The following is a 15,929-nucleotide window of genomic DNA, read 5'->3' on the forward strand; positions in this document are numbered from 1 at the left end:
GCTGTGAACCATGTATGAAAATAAAAAATGGCAGCTTCTTTCTTCCTGTTTCATCCAAAGCCAGAGTAAAATGTTACATACTTGTTCGCAATGAGTGTTGGAAAGTGAACTTGAAATTTTGAATTGAGTCAATAAATCTAATGGTCATAACAATAAAAACAGTATCAATAAAATAAACTAGAATGTTTAAAGGTACATAAAAATTGAGTACTTCTAAATTACAAATTGAATATTTTGAAAAGTTAAGACATAAACACCTCTCATTAATACCATAGTCAAATTCCTTGCTTCAAACTAAGTGCTATGTCCTCTATTCTCTGTTAAGAATAAATACATTTATTTAATGGACTCACTACCTTCACTGGCTGTTAAAGCTAACTGATAACACACTCATTCCTGTATTTTACTCACTTTGTATGTGTACCTTTAAGTCAGCTTTTTGCACCCTCACCAACAGCACAGATCTTTAAAGCTGCCTTAGTAAACTACAGAGGAAACCTTGATCAAATGAGATTTTGCTAAAGGTCCACGCGTTGTTTTCTCTTCGTGAGGTGTGTTTGTGTTATTCCTAACCTGAATCACTTGGTCTGCTGCTTTAAAACAAAAGGGTTCTGATCCAGTTTACTCCCAAGAGAAAACGAGGGGAGAGAGAAAGAGTGAGACCGAATGACACCATGTAACTTGTTGGGCTCATTCCTCAACGCTATTTTATGGGAGGAGGGGGTGGGGTCAAGATAGTTAACTAGTGGCAGGCCTTCAGACCAGGTTCTGACTTCAAACAGGGAACATTATGGGTGTGCACACTCACAGGATATTGCACTGTAAGGCCGCTGAACAAGGCTGTGTTGCAGAGAGGAGGTTTTGTATTGGGCCCATTAGAGCTCTAAACTGATACTAATGAAGCCGTTTCCTGTACAAATGGAGAGACTCAGGGGAAACTGGCTTTAGGTTTTAATAAGGCCCTTTCCAGTCCCAGTTAAGATGGTGCATTTTTTTATCTGGGTACTGAGTGGGTTGCCACTGGTTCCAAGCAGAACCTCCCTTTGGAAAAGTTAATTACGCATGATTAATGGAGTGTTTTCCTTCCAATGATATCTGTGACAGCACAAAGCTGTCGTAAGGCTTGTCAAGCCCAATTCGAGCTGAATAAGTACTTATGTGATCGCATGTGATGGGCCTCCTCTCACCAGCACCAGGCCTCATCAATCAAGCCCTGCTGCTCGCAGTAGTGGGAAATTGGTCTATCAGCGCAGCTAGCCCACCACCCCCTCACCGCCACTGCCACCACCGCCATCGTCACCTCCCTCCCTCCCCATTCAATCAGGCCTGGGGCTACAATGCTTCTTTAGCTCTTACTTCTGACCAGCGCAGGGGTCACGGGGGGGAAAGTGGGAGCCAGAGCCGAGCCCATCCATTACAGCTCTTGTTTCTCTCGGTGGCAGCCGGACGACAAGATTCTATTAGGAGCTCCGTCTATTCAGCACTGAGATTACACCAGGGCCCTCTCTTCAAGCACACCTCACCACCAACCCCTGAGCACTCACCAAACCCTTATACTTACCTTGGAGGCCTTACAGCCCCCTCTACAGCCACTGTCTCAATCCCATTCTACCCTCTTTTTTTCAGTATTCCCTTCGTAGTCTTTTCTTACACAGTGACAATAATCACCGAGAGGAAGAAATAAACAGAAAACAAGACAGGAAACTGGAGGAGAATGAGAGCAGACACTTCTACATTGACCTGCTTCTTGTTTGGATGTGAACAGTCTGGCTCTTCAGGCAAAATTTAGCCAAGGACTGCCACACAGACCAGCTGTGAACACACACGGGCTCCAAAGCTGTAACCAACTTGCCATTTGACTTAACATGTAGCTCCAGCACATGGCTAAGTGTAAACACACTGAGATGGGTAACCTCACAAACACAAGCTGACATCAGTTCAAACTGCCATTTTTTCAGTGTTTGAGAAGCTCGTTTGTCTCCTGCTGAAGAGACTCTTCATTTACTTATTATATGTTGGCATTTAAGAGGGATAAAGAGAGGCGAGAGCTGCTAGGGTCATGCCCCAGCTTGGATGGATGGGAGTCCTTCCTGTGAAGAAGCAGGAGGGAGACAGTACTCCTGTCAAACAACAAAAATGTAATTCTTCTCCTTCTATGAGGATGTCCGCAGTGTGTACATTCTTTCTTTGGCTCAATTATGAATTACCTCCACCCGTGTCTTGTAAACAAAAACAGTGAAGAAATCCATCAGGAAAGAAGGGGGAAGGTTGTCAAGGTGGTATGTTGTCTCCTTCTCTAAGAGTTTCCTGCTTTTATGGTCACTGATCACCTTCTTTGTACTGGGGATATACTCACTTCATGACACACTAGATCCAACAAGATGAAATAAACATTCCTCAGAAATTTAGTTTTGTATTGATACAACAGCATCACAGAGTCACATGTCTGTTATACAAATACCTCATTCCACTAAAATGGCAAATGGCATTGCAAAGGGAAGATCTGGTGACTGTGGAGGCCATTGGATTACAATGACTTCATTGTCATGTTTAAGAAGGCAGTTTGAGAAGATCTGAGCTGTGCAGCATGGTGCACTGTCCTTCTGGCCGTAACGGTGGGGCGACTGTGGCTGTGTGGGTAGAGTAGTCGTCTTGCGATCAGAAGGTTGTAGGTTTGATTCCAGCTTCCTGCCACATGTTGATGTGCCTCTGGGCAAGCCACTTAACATACTGATCTGCGTATCGGTATGTCGGTATGGTGTATAAATGTGTGCGCGTTTGTGAGTGCGAATGAGTGACTGTGACTCTAGTGTAAAGCGCTTTGAGTGGTCAAAATGACTGGAAAAGCGCTATAGAAGTTCAGTCTGTATAAACTGTAACCTTAGTGTCTTGTCCGAAACTGAATGTAGTGGCCCCTAGTGTGTTCTTCAAATGCCATAGTCCTTTTGATTCAAGGTTTGACATGTTCAGAGATAATATACCAGAAATCTGAGTTAGTATTTGTGTTAACAAGAAATTCAACGGTGCCTGTTAGCACAAATAAAGTAGCAAGTAAGTGTGTTTCTGCAAAGATAATGGGAGTAATGTCAGTATTACTCTCATCATATGAGAGTACGAGACAAAATATTGGAAAATAAATCAATGAAATTAAAGTAAAGTAAAGGGACAAAGAACTGGTTGAAAGTCATAGAAGAAATTGGTGTCTGTTTATCCTAGGTTAGGAGAGGGTACACAGGGTGGGGCCACATGTGGTTTACAATCCCACAGCTCTGCTGCATGGTTTGGAGTTGGCAGCCAGCATATGTTTTAACAGGATCGGAATTCTTCTTCAGTGGCAGCGTAATCAGCACCAACTTCCTCCGATTCAGGAGCTGCAGGCCTCGCTCCCTGCCTCTTTTGTTTCAGCCAGGCTCCGCTGACAGCACAGAGGAAACAGCTATCCGAGGAGATGTTAAATGTGCATAAACAGTGTATCTAAGGAAAGGGAGCTGAAAAGAGCGAGACTGACAAACTTCACTCCCCCTAATGTGTCTGTGCGTTGATGGGTGCTCATGCCATCTGCACACGTACATGCACACTTTATTATTTGGCTTGGCAGAGTTTTGCCCGTGTTGTCGGCCTCTCCCAAGGGAAAATGTGAAAGAGGTTGTTTAGGAATACTCCGCACACTAGCTGTCAGGCTAGTCATCTCCAGCTGCCTGCCTGAGACTTCTGTCTTTGTTAAATGTTGTGTGACAATGAGATTTTCCAAAGTGCCATCTAGATAAAGAAGTGGATTGAGAGAGAGCACACAGGGGGGAGAAAAGGGGAGACTCCAATTTGAGCTGAGATGGTCTGGTCATAGTCCAGCAGCTCTTCATCACCACTACAGCTGCAGATATATCTTCTCTCTGTGTCTGCTACACACACACACAGACACACACACACATGCGCACCTTCATCATTTTGTCTCACACTGCGCAAATACACATTCCTTAAAGCTGCCCACATCTCAATAACGCACACAAACAAACACACACAGAAATACACCTCTATTCCATCACTGGAGCTCTAGATCTTCGATCGATCCTCACAGTGGCCGAGGTGCCGGCAGACACCGGCAGGTGATTGATCCCCAAATCAGTCCCTCACAACTCCTGTGCTATAAAAACCATAACAACCCATCATAAAGCTGATTTATCTTCACCTGGTGCAGGGCCTCAGGGTTGGAATATTAACCCAAAAGTGTGTGACACTAGACTGATTGGTTTGGAATTGATAAAGCCTGGGGAGCATTGATCAACATATCTGATGGTTCAAACAAGAGTGGACAACTGAGACTGTATCGTGTAAAACTTTCCATGCTGCTCACAAACCAGCGGTCAACGAAAGGTTTTTTTGTTTTTTTTTCCGGTCACAAAGTGTTTCTTTTAATATTTTGCAGATTTCTATATATACCTAATAACTAATACACAGAAGTTGTACCTAATTAAACAATAATTATTTCTGTTCTACATTGGAATTGCGTTGTGAAAAGTATTTAGGGATATCATTTTGTGTCCATTATGTCAGCAGGTTCTTCTCCTTTTTTAAAAACGATTTTGTTTTTCTTGTTGTGACTGAACCAATATGGAGCTGTAGTGTAATGCCCCACTCTGCTGCCGTATCGTCTTCGTCATTAAAGTATTGGCTCTCCAACTGGACAAAGAGCATGAAAGGCAAGTTGTCCAACTATTACCGCAGAAAGCAAATGTTAAACATGAGAAGAGGTCTCAATAAATGTAATAAATGTGAGTCACTTGAACATCTGAAGGGGCCATGTACCACTTTACCAGTCGGACATTAAATAAAGCTCTTTTAAAGATGATATCTATGAGTGCCGTAGAGCCAATTTGTTCTCCCTGTGGCAAAAGGCAACATGCTCTAATTACGTCCCCATTTCTCCTCTGCAAGGCTGCGCTGAGTTGTTTGAGTTTCCACTCTGTCTGTATGTATAGGAGCTACATGCCTGCTGAATTTATGCTTGGAAAACGTGACCTCTTGACTCATGTGCAGCTTTATCGCACCCAGTAGCTCACATACAGTGCAGGCCTGTGTTCTGAGGCTCTGCAGAGGAAGTATCTATGATTACCAAAGCCTGCGTACGTCACTGATACCACTTACCATCAAACTTCACCTCTCCAGCTTTCTCTGAAAGACCCTTTATCATTCTTGGCCATGCACCTCCAAACGACAGCATGTCAATCTGTAGTGGCTGCTTATTCGCTCTTACACAATCCATTCTTCTTTTCATGATATTTTCATTGATCATGTTGTAAAGGGAGGGATTAAAAGTTGGGATCTAAAAATACTTAGAGCATATCCTGCTGCTGAGTTTGTGTGACATGGAGTGCTATCTGCAGAAATCAAAAAAATATTTCAGATATCAACTTAATGCATCAATAAATATCTCAGATGTCTTTCAAATGGTACCTCTAAAGAGAATGTACTGTATATAAAGTAACTACAGTTGCACAGCCTCACAATGAATATTTAGAAAAGTTTTCTGCATCGTCAGTCCCACCAATGGTTAAAACATTTTATTTAGGCACTAACATAAAATATGAAGGATATTTAGCTGGGTATAAAGTCTCCAGAGCTCACTGACGGATAACTGCATGAAATAATCCCTTCATGGTGTCAGCAAGGCACCATAATAACCATAAGATTATATTAATGAATGGATGAATAGACATAAAATACCTTATTCAATCTGTAAAGTGCGGCAAAGGATCAGTGATGCTGTGGGCTTGTTTCACTTCCAAAAGGTGATTAAACCTTCATTCAGACTGCTTAGCATCAACTCCTTACAATACCAAGACATTTCTGCTAAGTAGTGCATATGGTGGCCTCTGAGTCTGACAGAAAAATGTAATAGTCTGATTCTGTCAATAGGATGACCATCCAAGACATAAAGCCAAACACAGAAGTAATTTAAAAGACCCACAGTTACCTAATTCTATCGCTGTCTCTGGTTAAATTCTTATAAATCATTGGGTGTGATCTGAAGTGACTCAGGACTGAGGATTATTTGGAAACATCATGCATGAAGGAAGGTCAACAATCCCTCTGTGCTTCAGCCTTCTGAAATGCTAAAGATGACTAAGTGCTGTTGTAAGTGTATTAACTGTGTGCTTTCCAATAAGTATGACACTGGGAATTTTATATAGAAAGCAATAGAGTTTTAACCTGACATTTTGTTTTACTAAATCAATGCTGTTAAACTAAAGGTTAGATTTGAGAAAAAAAACATTTTACAGGTTTACAAAAAGTGTATTGAAAGGCTGCGCAGTTGGTAGCACTGTGGCCTTGCAGCAAGAAGGTTCTGGGTTCGATTCCCGGCCCGGGGTCTTTCTGCACGGAGTTTGCATGTTCTCCCTGTGCATGCGTGGGTTCTCTCCGGGTACTCCGGCTTCCTCCCACAGTCTGAAAACATGACTGTCAGGTTAATTGGTCTGTCTAAATTCTCCCTAGGTGTGAGTGTGCATGGTTGTTTGTCATGTATGTCTCTGTGTTGCCCTGCGACAGACTGGCGACCTGTCCAGGGTGACCCCGCCTCTCGCCAGTAAGGTTAGCTGGAGATAGACACCAGCACCCCTCCCGACTCCACTAGGGACAAGGGAGTAAGAAAATGGATGGATGGTATTGAAATTTTTACTATGACAGTATAGATTTCTGCAGTTTTCCCCTTTTTCTATTTTGCCAAATTTCTGATGTAAGCATTAAATAAAGTTGTCTATCTAAATGGAAAAGATTTTGAGATTTAGGAATAAAATTGTCATTGTATAAAAATTGGCTGTTACAAAATATATGTTCATTTGCGCCAATTTGAGCATGGTACTGAGAATTTCTACTATTTGTTTTCTATGAATGAACCCTTTGAAATTCATTGAAAAAAAAGAGAAATGTCTTTGTTTATGAAGATCATTTGTATAAATGTTTGCTCGGGTAAGTAACTACTGTCATTTGTGATGAAATGTCTGCGAGGTCTGCAAGACGTTGTCAAAGGGCAGAGACAGACAAAATGACCGTGTGCTAATTCAGCAAACACGGCACGCTTGTTCCTGAAAGGCCGCAGAATTTGTCAAGAAATCATCCTCTCTGCGACTCTGCCGGAATGCCTGGCTGACCTCCGGCAAATGAAAATAATCCACAGTAATTAGAAGTGAGCCGCTCTGGTCCTGAGGGCCCCCGGGCGGCCGGGTAAACATGGCGGAGGGTCCGGGAGGGGCCAACTGCAGCAGAGAGAGAGAAGGAGAGAGAGAGAGAGAGAGAGAGAGACGAGGGGGGGCGGCGGAGAAGGGGGTGCTGACCTTGTCCACATAAAGCAGTGATTTATGAAGTGCAGGCCACAGCAGCAGGGCTTCTGTCTTCTCCCGCAATACCAAATTACCGAGGTGGAGATTAACACGCCGCTCACAACGGGCCCGCTTCCAGAGCCGAGGAAATTTCTTATTTACATTTTCTCCTTTCATTTCCGCTGCTGTGTTTTAATGCTAATTGGGGATATGCGGACACCCAGTCTTATCCTTTAATATTGGGGCCTAAAAGTTGCACACTTAACGCATTGTGAGCGCCTAGCGGCTGATGGATGTGCTAATTAAAGAATAAGTTGCAGAGTGTTGTGCAAACCGTTCGCTTTGCGCTTTGAATAAGTTCCCACCACTTGATTGAGCCGCCCCACATCTAAGCAAAATAAAACGCGTAAGGAAGTGGGTGGAGGGAGAGCGTCTATACAGACTCATGATGGAGACTTAATGCAGCTTTTAGTCTCTGTCAATAGGAGGTCTGACTGTGAATGGTGGGCCTATTTCATGTGGATTTGGCTGCGATATTTCCTTTCTTTCTTTCGTTTTCGCTCTCCTGGAGGATGTGCAGGAATGCACCGCGCAGGCCTTCACCAGTGTTTCCATGTGGCCAATCGGCTGCAGCGGTGCAGCGGCACAGGCCCTGCAGCAGCTCACAGTGCCGGAGTCAGTTTTCAACCCACGCGTGGACCACCCCCCTCCCCTCTCTTCCCCACGGCCTCTCTATCACCCCCTCCCGTCTGCCATGTCCAGCCCGTTTCATCCCACTTCACCCAAACCATTTTCGCGCACCAGACGATTATTGCCTTAAAGCTTTCCAAAGAGTTAGAAATAAAAAAGGCCCCATGTAAGGCAGAACCAAAGATCAAGCAAAAAATATGAAACTATTTGATCATAAAAAATGCTCGGCATCCATGTATGATTTTTTTTTTTGTTCGTGACCTTGCACCTAAAATAAACAAGTAAAGCCGCAAGCAAAAATAAGCATCTAAGATGTTCAACCCCATTTGGAGAATTTCACAGCACTTTTTCATCCCAGTGCAGCATGCTGTAAAAGAATCCTCCTTAATACGTATGAAATGCTCGCCCTGATACAGCCGAAACTAACGCACCCTGAAGCCTGCGTGCGTTTTCTTTGTATAATTCGTTGATAAACAGCTTTTCCGCCCTGAACAATTCAGCGCGTCACAATCGTGGTGACAAAGGCATGGCGTAACTCAGATAAAAACCAGACCCGTTTCATCTGAGCACTTCAGAACGTATAGGAGCGTTTATGGCAAATCTGAATGGGGAATCAGAGCGGTGCCACTGCAAATCGGTCTCCCGCCTCATTAACTGAAACAAGAGTTTTAAATTCACCCCCATCGTTTTTTCTTTTCTTTTTTTTCCCCTGCAGCTTTACTGCGTCACGTTCGGATGATTAGACGTTCCAGCACGACGTACAGCTGGAGCTTTCATGTCCCATCTAACAATTTGACGCCTTGTTGCGGATGTTCTGCTCTTACAAGGAGGAAAGTGTAAATTTCTTATTAGAAATCAGAGAGCTGCTTGTTAGAGTGGACTACAAACTGAGATATGGCAGCTGAAAAAAAAACAAAACAGTACAGCTACAGACAGAAAAAAATATATTCAATATATCTGTTTTGTTTGATGGTTTTGCCTGTGGGGTAAGTTTACTCAGAACTATTTGAAATTAACAAGACCCACAAAACTGTTGAGGGACAAACCAGGTACAAATTAGACACTGGTTGCTTTTGCCATGAAGACACACGAAAAATACCGCCAAGATATTACTCTCTTTGTGATTCAGTTTATATTTGAAATATTCACAGTTTCCATCATCTATCTCATATGTAGCTTGTGGAAGCTAAGGGATATACATTGCAAATAGTTTGTGGGCTCTAGTGTAAAGTAGGCTGACAGGAAAGGGGGAAGACATGCGGCAAATGTCACCGGGTCCGGGAATCGAACCCGGGACGAGGACTCAAGGCCTCCAAACGTGGGTCGTGCTATCCCTACGCAACCACAGCACGCCCCAGGTCAGGGGTGTTTTAATGGACATTTACCCTTGTAGTAATTGATTTAAATAATGAAAATGATCCATGTTGAGAAAGCCTCTTTGATTTAATAAAGGATTGGTAATTGTAGGATATTTAAATTATTCTTGCAAGAATAAAATGCTTTTATTTCACATTTAGATTTGAATAATATTTACGTTTAAAATTTAAGCCAGCCTGAATTTCGTTTTTACAGTGTGAAAGTGACTGGTATCATGTCTAGGTGTATAAAGTTGCTGTCTGGCCAGTGCAACAAGCATTTCTATATATAAAAAAACATGTTTCTGACTGAGCTTGTTTTCTGTGGCTGTGATGATTGAATGCAATGATTGCGTCAAAGCAGCAACAAATTTGAAACCATAAAAATGTTCTGAATCACATTGTCACCTTCAGATGGCAATGTGGCGTATTAGAGTTGCACTTTAGTTAACCACGCCATCTCTTGACAGGGCAAAGAAGCGGAACTCTTCCACAGGTTGCCCCTCTTTACCCTCTGTGATGCCACAAACTCTACTTGCTTATCCTCAAACATTTCCTCCCTTTTTAAGGAAGAAAACAAAAAAAGAGGAACGCCCCCTCACACCGCTCTCCCCTATCAGAGATCCTCGATCAGACCGAGAGGCCGCCGGAGCAATCACTTTCCCAGATTACTTGTATTTAATACACAATGCATCATAAAACAAATCCCTCATCCTGACAGGAAGAAAATAGAACAGCTCATTCGACTTGAGCTTTCCCAATTTATGGCTAAATTAAAAAGGCTTCCAACAATGGACAAGTCGAGCACAGGCAGGAAATCAATGACCGGGCGGACCGGGGGTCTCTCTGGCGGTTCTCAAGGAGCGCGACATGATGGGAATCAGTGGCGGGGCCCCTGCCTTATTTACACATGATTTTTTCCTGTCCTTACTCCACGTTTCTGCTCTGTGCTTTACAAAAAAAAAAAAAAAGAGGGCGTGGGGGGGGGGACAATGGGCATTATCTGGGATGGAAGGTCAACGTCGCAGAGTGAGGAGTTATCCATCATCATCTGCTCTCATCAGACTCTCTCCTGCTTTATGGGCTCCTTAATAAACTCACTGACAAGGAGGATGTTGTTTTATTATTATTATTATTATTATTAATATTATTATTATCTCACAATGCTGTTGATTTGAGTTCCTGCTTTTAAAAAAATTGACGACATTATGCAAGGACTCTCCACAAAGTAGCATTTTCATGTCTTATCTTGATGAGACAAAACCAAGAACAAAGCCGTTTTTAATCAAACATTTCTCCAAGTGTTTTCTTTCAAGCGGGGAGATTTGATTATTTGAAAGAGTTCATTAACTCTTTTTTGTGCTGTGCTGTGAAAGAGAATGAAGGGGGAAATAAACTGCCAAGAACAAAAAAAAGCAGGTGATTAGGTCAATGTCTCCCAAAAAAAAAGTGGGTTCTTATGGTCCATATGGAGTTTCCTGGAGGTCTTTAACAGGAACACTTAAGTCTGTGGTTGTTAAATTGCTCCCCTGACACAAAAAGAATTGGCTTTGAAATATAGTCCTCCTATTTTTTACCTCATTGTTCTAATATGTATGCATCATTCCTACTAAAAGAAGAAGTAGTGGTAGAATTAGTTAGGGCTAATAGGGGAGGCAAAAATCAACAGTGGCATGCAAAATGGGGGACAAGACGGGGTTGATATGACCACCTCCTGCCTGTTTATGAATATGGCTAAAAAGAGAGGCTCTATGCATGTTTTGGTAAGTGATTACCAAACCAGCAGTACTGAAAGAAACAAAAACAGTGGCTGTTTGATTTTCATGTTAAATTGTTAAATTAGAACAAGCATGTTTTGTAGTCCACATAGAAAGATAATCAAATATAATTTTTTTTAAATATTTGACATAGTAACAACAAAATCACCAGTATATATATACAGTATATACTATATATCATACAGGTATCATTAACAGTGATGATGCACATATTTTTTCATGGTGGAACAGACTGTCCACAGTCCTGACAGGTTTTGGCAAAGTAAGTAGTCATATTATTAATATTTTGTTGTTGCAATTTTTTTGTTTATTGTTTCTTTTAGCCCTATGCCAGCGACACTCACCCTTACCATTTAAGGGAAATGACGTCACGTGGTCAACCATATACTTTGTCTTGCTAAATTGAGATGTGTGTTAAATAAAACCCAAAGGGACTTTTGTGTTTCTCTTTGCTGGTGGATTCATAGTTTTGTTTTATTTTTATAAACATGAAAAGAAAACGAAACAAAAGAGAAAAAGCTTGCATCTTCGTGTAATATTTTGTATTTCAAACAAAACAAACTTACCACGTGATGTTCAGGTTTCTACTAATGGATTCTTAAGAAAGTATATCATTCCTAAAATATGCACAGACCAGAGAGGGCGATTTGTTATTTATGTTGTGCACTGTCACTCATTTTACACTTTTTATTGGGAAAAACAATCCCAATAAGTCGTTCAGGTTCAAATTTGAGGCGCATAATAACATCAAATCTTCGAAGAAAAAAAGAGAGAGAGAGAAAAAGTTGGGGAACACGTGGATGCTAAATCATTAAAGTGTGGCTGTCTGTCTGTGTGTGCGTGGAGTTCATCCCTCTCATAAGCCCCCACCGCGACCTCTCCCTGACCCCGCTCACCCTTTCCAACCCCGGGCCCCTGTCACTTTAAAATTTACTGCGGAGCCGAGTCTCTTCCGATGGTTGTGGTGGTGGGAAGGGGGGGTGCACAGACAGACCCCCGCGAACCGATTTGACTCTCGTGGGGGAGAGGATGGAGACTGAGGCGCGGGATCCCTCTTTATCTGAGCGGAATCAGAAACATCGCGCAAATTGTCCGCCTGCCGAAATCTCCCCCTGCTGTCTCACAGACGACACATCCCGAGCTGTCTGAGGAAGAGAGAGGGGAAGAGGTGGAGGGGGTGGGAGGGTGGGTGTGTGGGGGGGTGAGGAGGAAGAGAAAAATGAAAAGTTGAATGGCTTACTGAAGGACACCTGGGCGCGTCAGGACAGGAGGGGTGACAAGAGAAGGAGAGGACGAGTCGAGCAGAAGCGCGCAGAGCAGACACAGTGAAAAGTTGGCAGCGGACTGATGCGCCGGATGGGTTTTAGTTCCGTCCCACGATGTCTGTAGGACAGTGAGAGGAGAGCAGCGCCGTCTGGATTTACTCCTCAGCCAAGCGCGAGCGGCGCGGCGACCGAGAGCGCACCGGCGGAAACTCCCGAAGCTCGGGGAACTGAAGAGGCACCGAGACACAACGCGATGCCACAAAGCTGGCGAAGCGACCGCAGCAACAAGAAGTTCTAGTTTATTTTTTTTTAATACTTAAATCAAACTTTTTTGTTTGCTTTTTAAAAATTTTATTATTATTTTTATTTTTTATTGTTTTCTTTTTCTTTTTTTCCCCCCTTACTTTTCCGGAGTTTTAATCACCCAAGAGGCTGTAACACGAGTTTGGACGGTAAGGTGATTGGTAATTGTCCTCAAATAAAATATTACTTTTTCTGCACTGATTATTTAAATTAAACGACTGTTTATTTGCTCGTTGATTATTTAAAACTTAAAGTTTTATGGCTTCATTTAAAACGCGCCGGATCCACTCTTGATTCCCGATTCTTGCTTTTTTTATATGTAGATATACATGCAAAATATTTATTCAGTCGAAGACTAACACAAAGGCGCTGAGGCAGATTTGTGACCCTGGAAGAGAATCTGTTTTGCATCCTAACAATCGGCTTGTCTTCATAACTCTTATCACTCGGCGGTTTCCTGCAATTGATTTGCTCCCCTGCAAAAGTTTACAACCGCTCTGCCGAAACCAGCAGCATTTCAAACGCGACGTTATAACATTTTATGCTGCAAAATTTAGGAGCCTAATGATTTGCTTAATCAAATTTTTTTTTTCGTAAATCGTTTTCTTTAAAAGTGCACCTCTTAACCAGAGCAGAACAGGCTTTTTTGGTATAATTTCTATTAAAATTTTTATTCTATTAACAGCTTTTGTTGTGAAATCAGTAAATGCATTTCTTTAAATGAAATTCGCTAAGCATCAGTATTAGATAAAATTCGAGGTTGGTTTCAAGTTAAAATAATATAGACATTAAAATAAATCTATTTGTATTTTTTGTGTTTTGGTGAGATTGTTGTTGTATTTCGTTTTTTGTTATTTTTTTGTTTAATTCGTTTTGATTTTGAAACATTAAATCATTTTTAAAATCTTTTTTATAACCAGCTTCTCCTTTTTATTTTATTTTTTTTTTACTTTTTCGATTTGTTTATATTATGTTACTGAATTTCAGCTCTTCTGTGGTTGTTTCAATCCATGACATCACATATTAAAATATTTTCTTTAAAGTGTGGAAATAAAATTAAAGCTAACATAAAAAATGCTGACTTTTTTTTATTTCATTCTTTTACTTCCTGTCTGCTTTTATAATTCCTAAAATAATATTTACTGTATTTTTGTTCAGCCTTTTCATGCAAATTTCTCAGTATGCATGTGTGTTTAGGTGTGTGTGTGTTCGTGGGCGTGTGTGTGTGTGAGTGAGCGCATTGCCTCACAAAGCAGCTCCTAACATTTAAGTGGGATTTCTTAGTGGGAGGTATGCGGTTAGGCAGTGTTTGGACACAGTAACCTGGTCTGATACTGATCAAAGTCTGATCTCTCTCTCTCTCTCTCCCTCTCTCTCTTTCTCTTTCTCTCTCTTTCTCTCTGCAGATCTTGGATGGGTCAGGCCATGTAAAGTTCTGCCTGGATGCCAGCAAACCAGACGCAGGGAGCTGGCTGAAGCACATCCAGTTTGCCCCTGCGGCCACGCAGCATAACCTCAGAGCGTGCCAGACAGATGAGCAGGTATGTGGAATCGTGTCCTCAGACGCGCCGTGTGACATGAAATCCATCTCAACAAAGTGAAAGAAACCAGAGAAGGAGAGAAAATTCAAGCGAATGACTTGTTCTTGAAATCCCCAGATGATGATGTGTCTTCTGCCTGGCAAGATGAATCAGGGTTTTTAAATTCCACCTTTTTTTTTTTTTTTTAAACAACTCCAAAGCCATAATTTTGTATCTGCACTTTTCAACATCCAGCCTGCTGTGTGCTGTCAAATGATGTTATTGTGATGTAAGTCAGATAGTCTTATGAGTGGCTGGCACTCTCTGTCCTCACCTAACAGACAAACGCATGGACACACACACAGCTCTTCATATTATCATCACTGCATGTTTTACCTCTGTATTTGTTTGCTGCCTTCTGCCGCACAAAGACCACAGGGAACGATCAGAGGCGGCCGCCCCCGGGATGATAGTTCCGCACACTTCCCGGTCACGCTGGCGATATAAACTCTTAGATATGCCAGGAATGCCAAAGCCCTATTGCTGTTCACCTGGCTGTAGAGAGGTGCGTGCTGCACACATGAGGGCCCGTTCAGCTCAGTAATCCTTACAGCCAGCAGGCTCCCAAAGCAGGAAGACATTGGGCCAAACTTCACCTGACGCGTGTGTCGAGAGCACGATCGCTTGACCCAAACGGAAAACATCATCTCACAGGTGGTCCAACTAGATAACTTTTCTGCAGTGTCATCTGCTGAGATTGAAGAATAAACTACATTTTTGCGCAGGATTTAAATTCAAATTGCTCGACAAACTCTTTTCTGTTTGATTTGGGGGTGTTTTTTTTTTGTCACATTTAGCCTTTGGGTTTAATTTTCTTCCAAAAACTATACGGCTCAGCCACCAAGGCACTTATCTTCTGCTCATCTTTCACACATCTCAGTGACGAGAGACAGCAGGAGGGCCTCATAAAGAGGAGCAGAAGCTCTTTCATGCATGCTTACCTCCCCACTCTGGTAAAAGACAGAGACAAACAAGCAGAGAGAGCTTTCCCTGAGCTGCTTGCGACGCGAGGTGCGACTCGCTGTCAGCGTCGCGGTTCTGCCTGGGTGGCTGTGTAAGGCTCCCACAGGTCACGGACATGGCTATGATGAGGTGATTGTTAAGTATCACGCTCTGTCACAACACTGCACAATGTGCTGTCTTTAAGCCTTCCGGCCAACGCCGGTGTTTTCAAAAACACACTGTAGCCTCCCACAATGCCCGTCTGTGCGTTGGAAAATGAATAGACTAAACGGGGTGGTCTTGTAAAGCTGCTGTCAGATTCTGCCGGTGTGCGTCTGTCCCTGTGTCTCTAAGCACATGGGGGCCCTTTTTTTGCGAGTGTGTCGAGTGTTTCATTATGTCTCCGGAGTGTGTGTGCACACACCTGTGTGTTGCCTTTGTTTGGGCTTTTGCCCACGTCCAAACCAAAGTTGCAGTGCCTGTGTGTGTGGGGGTGTGCAGGCGTGTGCGTACGCAGGGCTGTGAATTGTTCATTGAGGTTTCGATGACTCCCAATGCTCCTCATTCCGAGCTGGAAATGTTGAAGCCGCACAGTACCTGATTCCAGCAGGTCTTTTTTACAGCCACAGAGAAAGCGCTGAGTCCAAACTCAGCCTGAAACCGCTGATTACGCCACACATTACACACACCACCGCCAGAT

The 15,929-nt window shown here is 42.7% G+C and overlaps 1 protein-coding gene across 12 annotated transcripts in view; it reads left to right on the forward strand.

The window, feature by feature from the left end:
- mecom (MDS1 and EVI1 complex locus) overlaps nucleotides 1–15,929 on the forward strand; it is a 159,193-nt gene that overhangs the window by 116,435 nt on the left and 26,829 nt on the right. For 11 of the 12 annotated variants that reach the window (XM_023351922.1, XM_023351923.1, XM_023351924.1 and 8 more), the window contains exon 3: nucleotides 14,114–14,248. In XM_023351922.1, coding sequence (XP_023207690.1) covers nucleotides 14,114–14,248 — 135 coding nt within the window. Of the gene's footprint in view, nucleotides 1–12,352; nucleotides 12,857–14,113; nucleotides 14,249–15,929 lie in introns of those variants that run through there. The other variant, XM_023351926.1, reaches the window with a different exon arrangement.

This window comes from Xiphophorus maculatus, chromosome 18, assembly GCF_002775205.1.
Source record: "Xiphophorus maculatus strain JP 163 A chromosome 18, X_maculatus-5.0-male, whole genome shotgun sequence".
Lineage (NCBI taxonomy): Eukaryota > Metazoa > Chordata > Actinopteri > Cyprinodontiformes > Poeciliidae > Xiphophorus > Xiphophorus maculatus.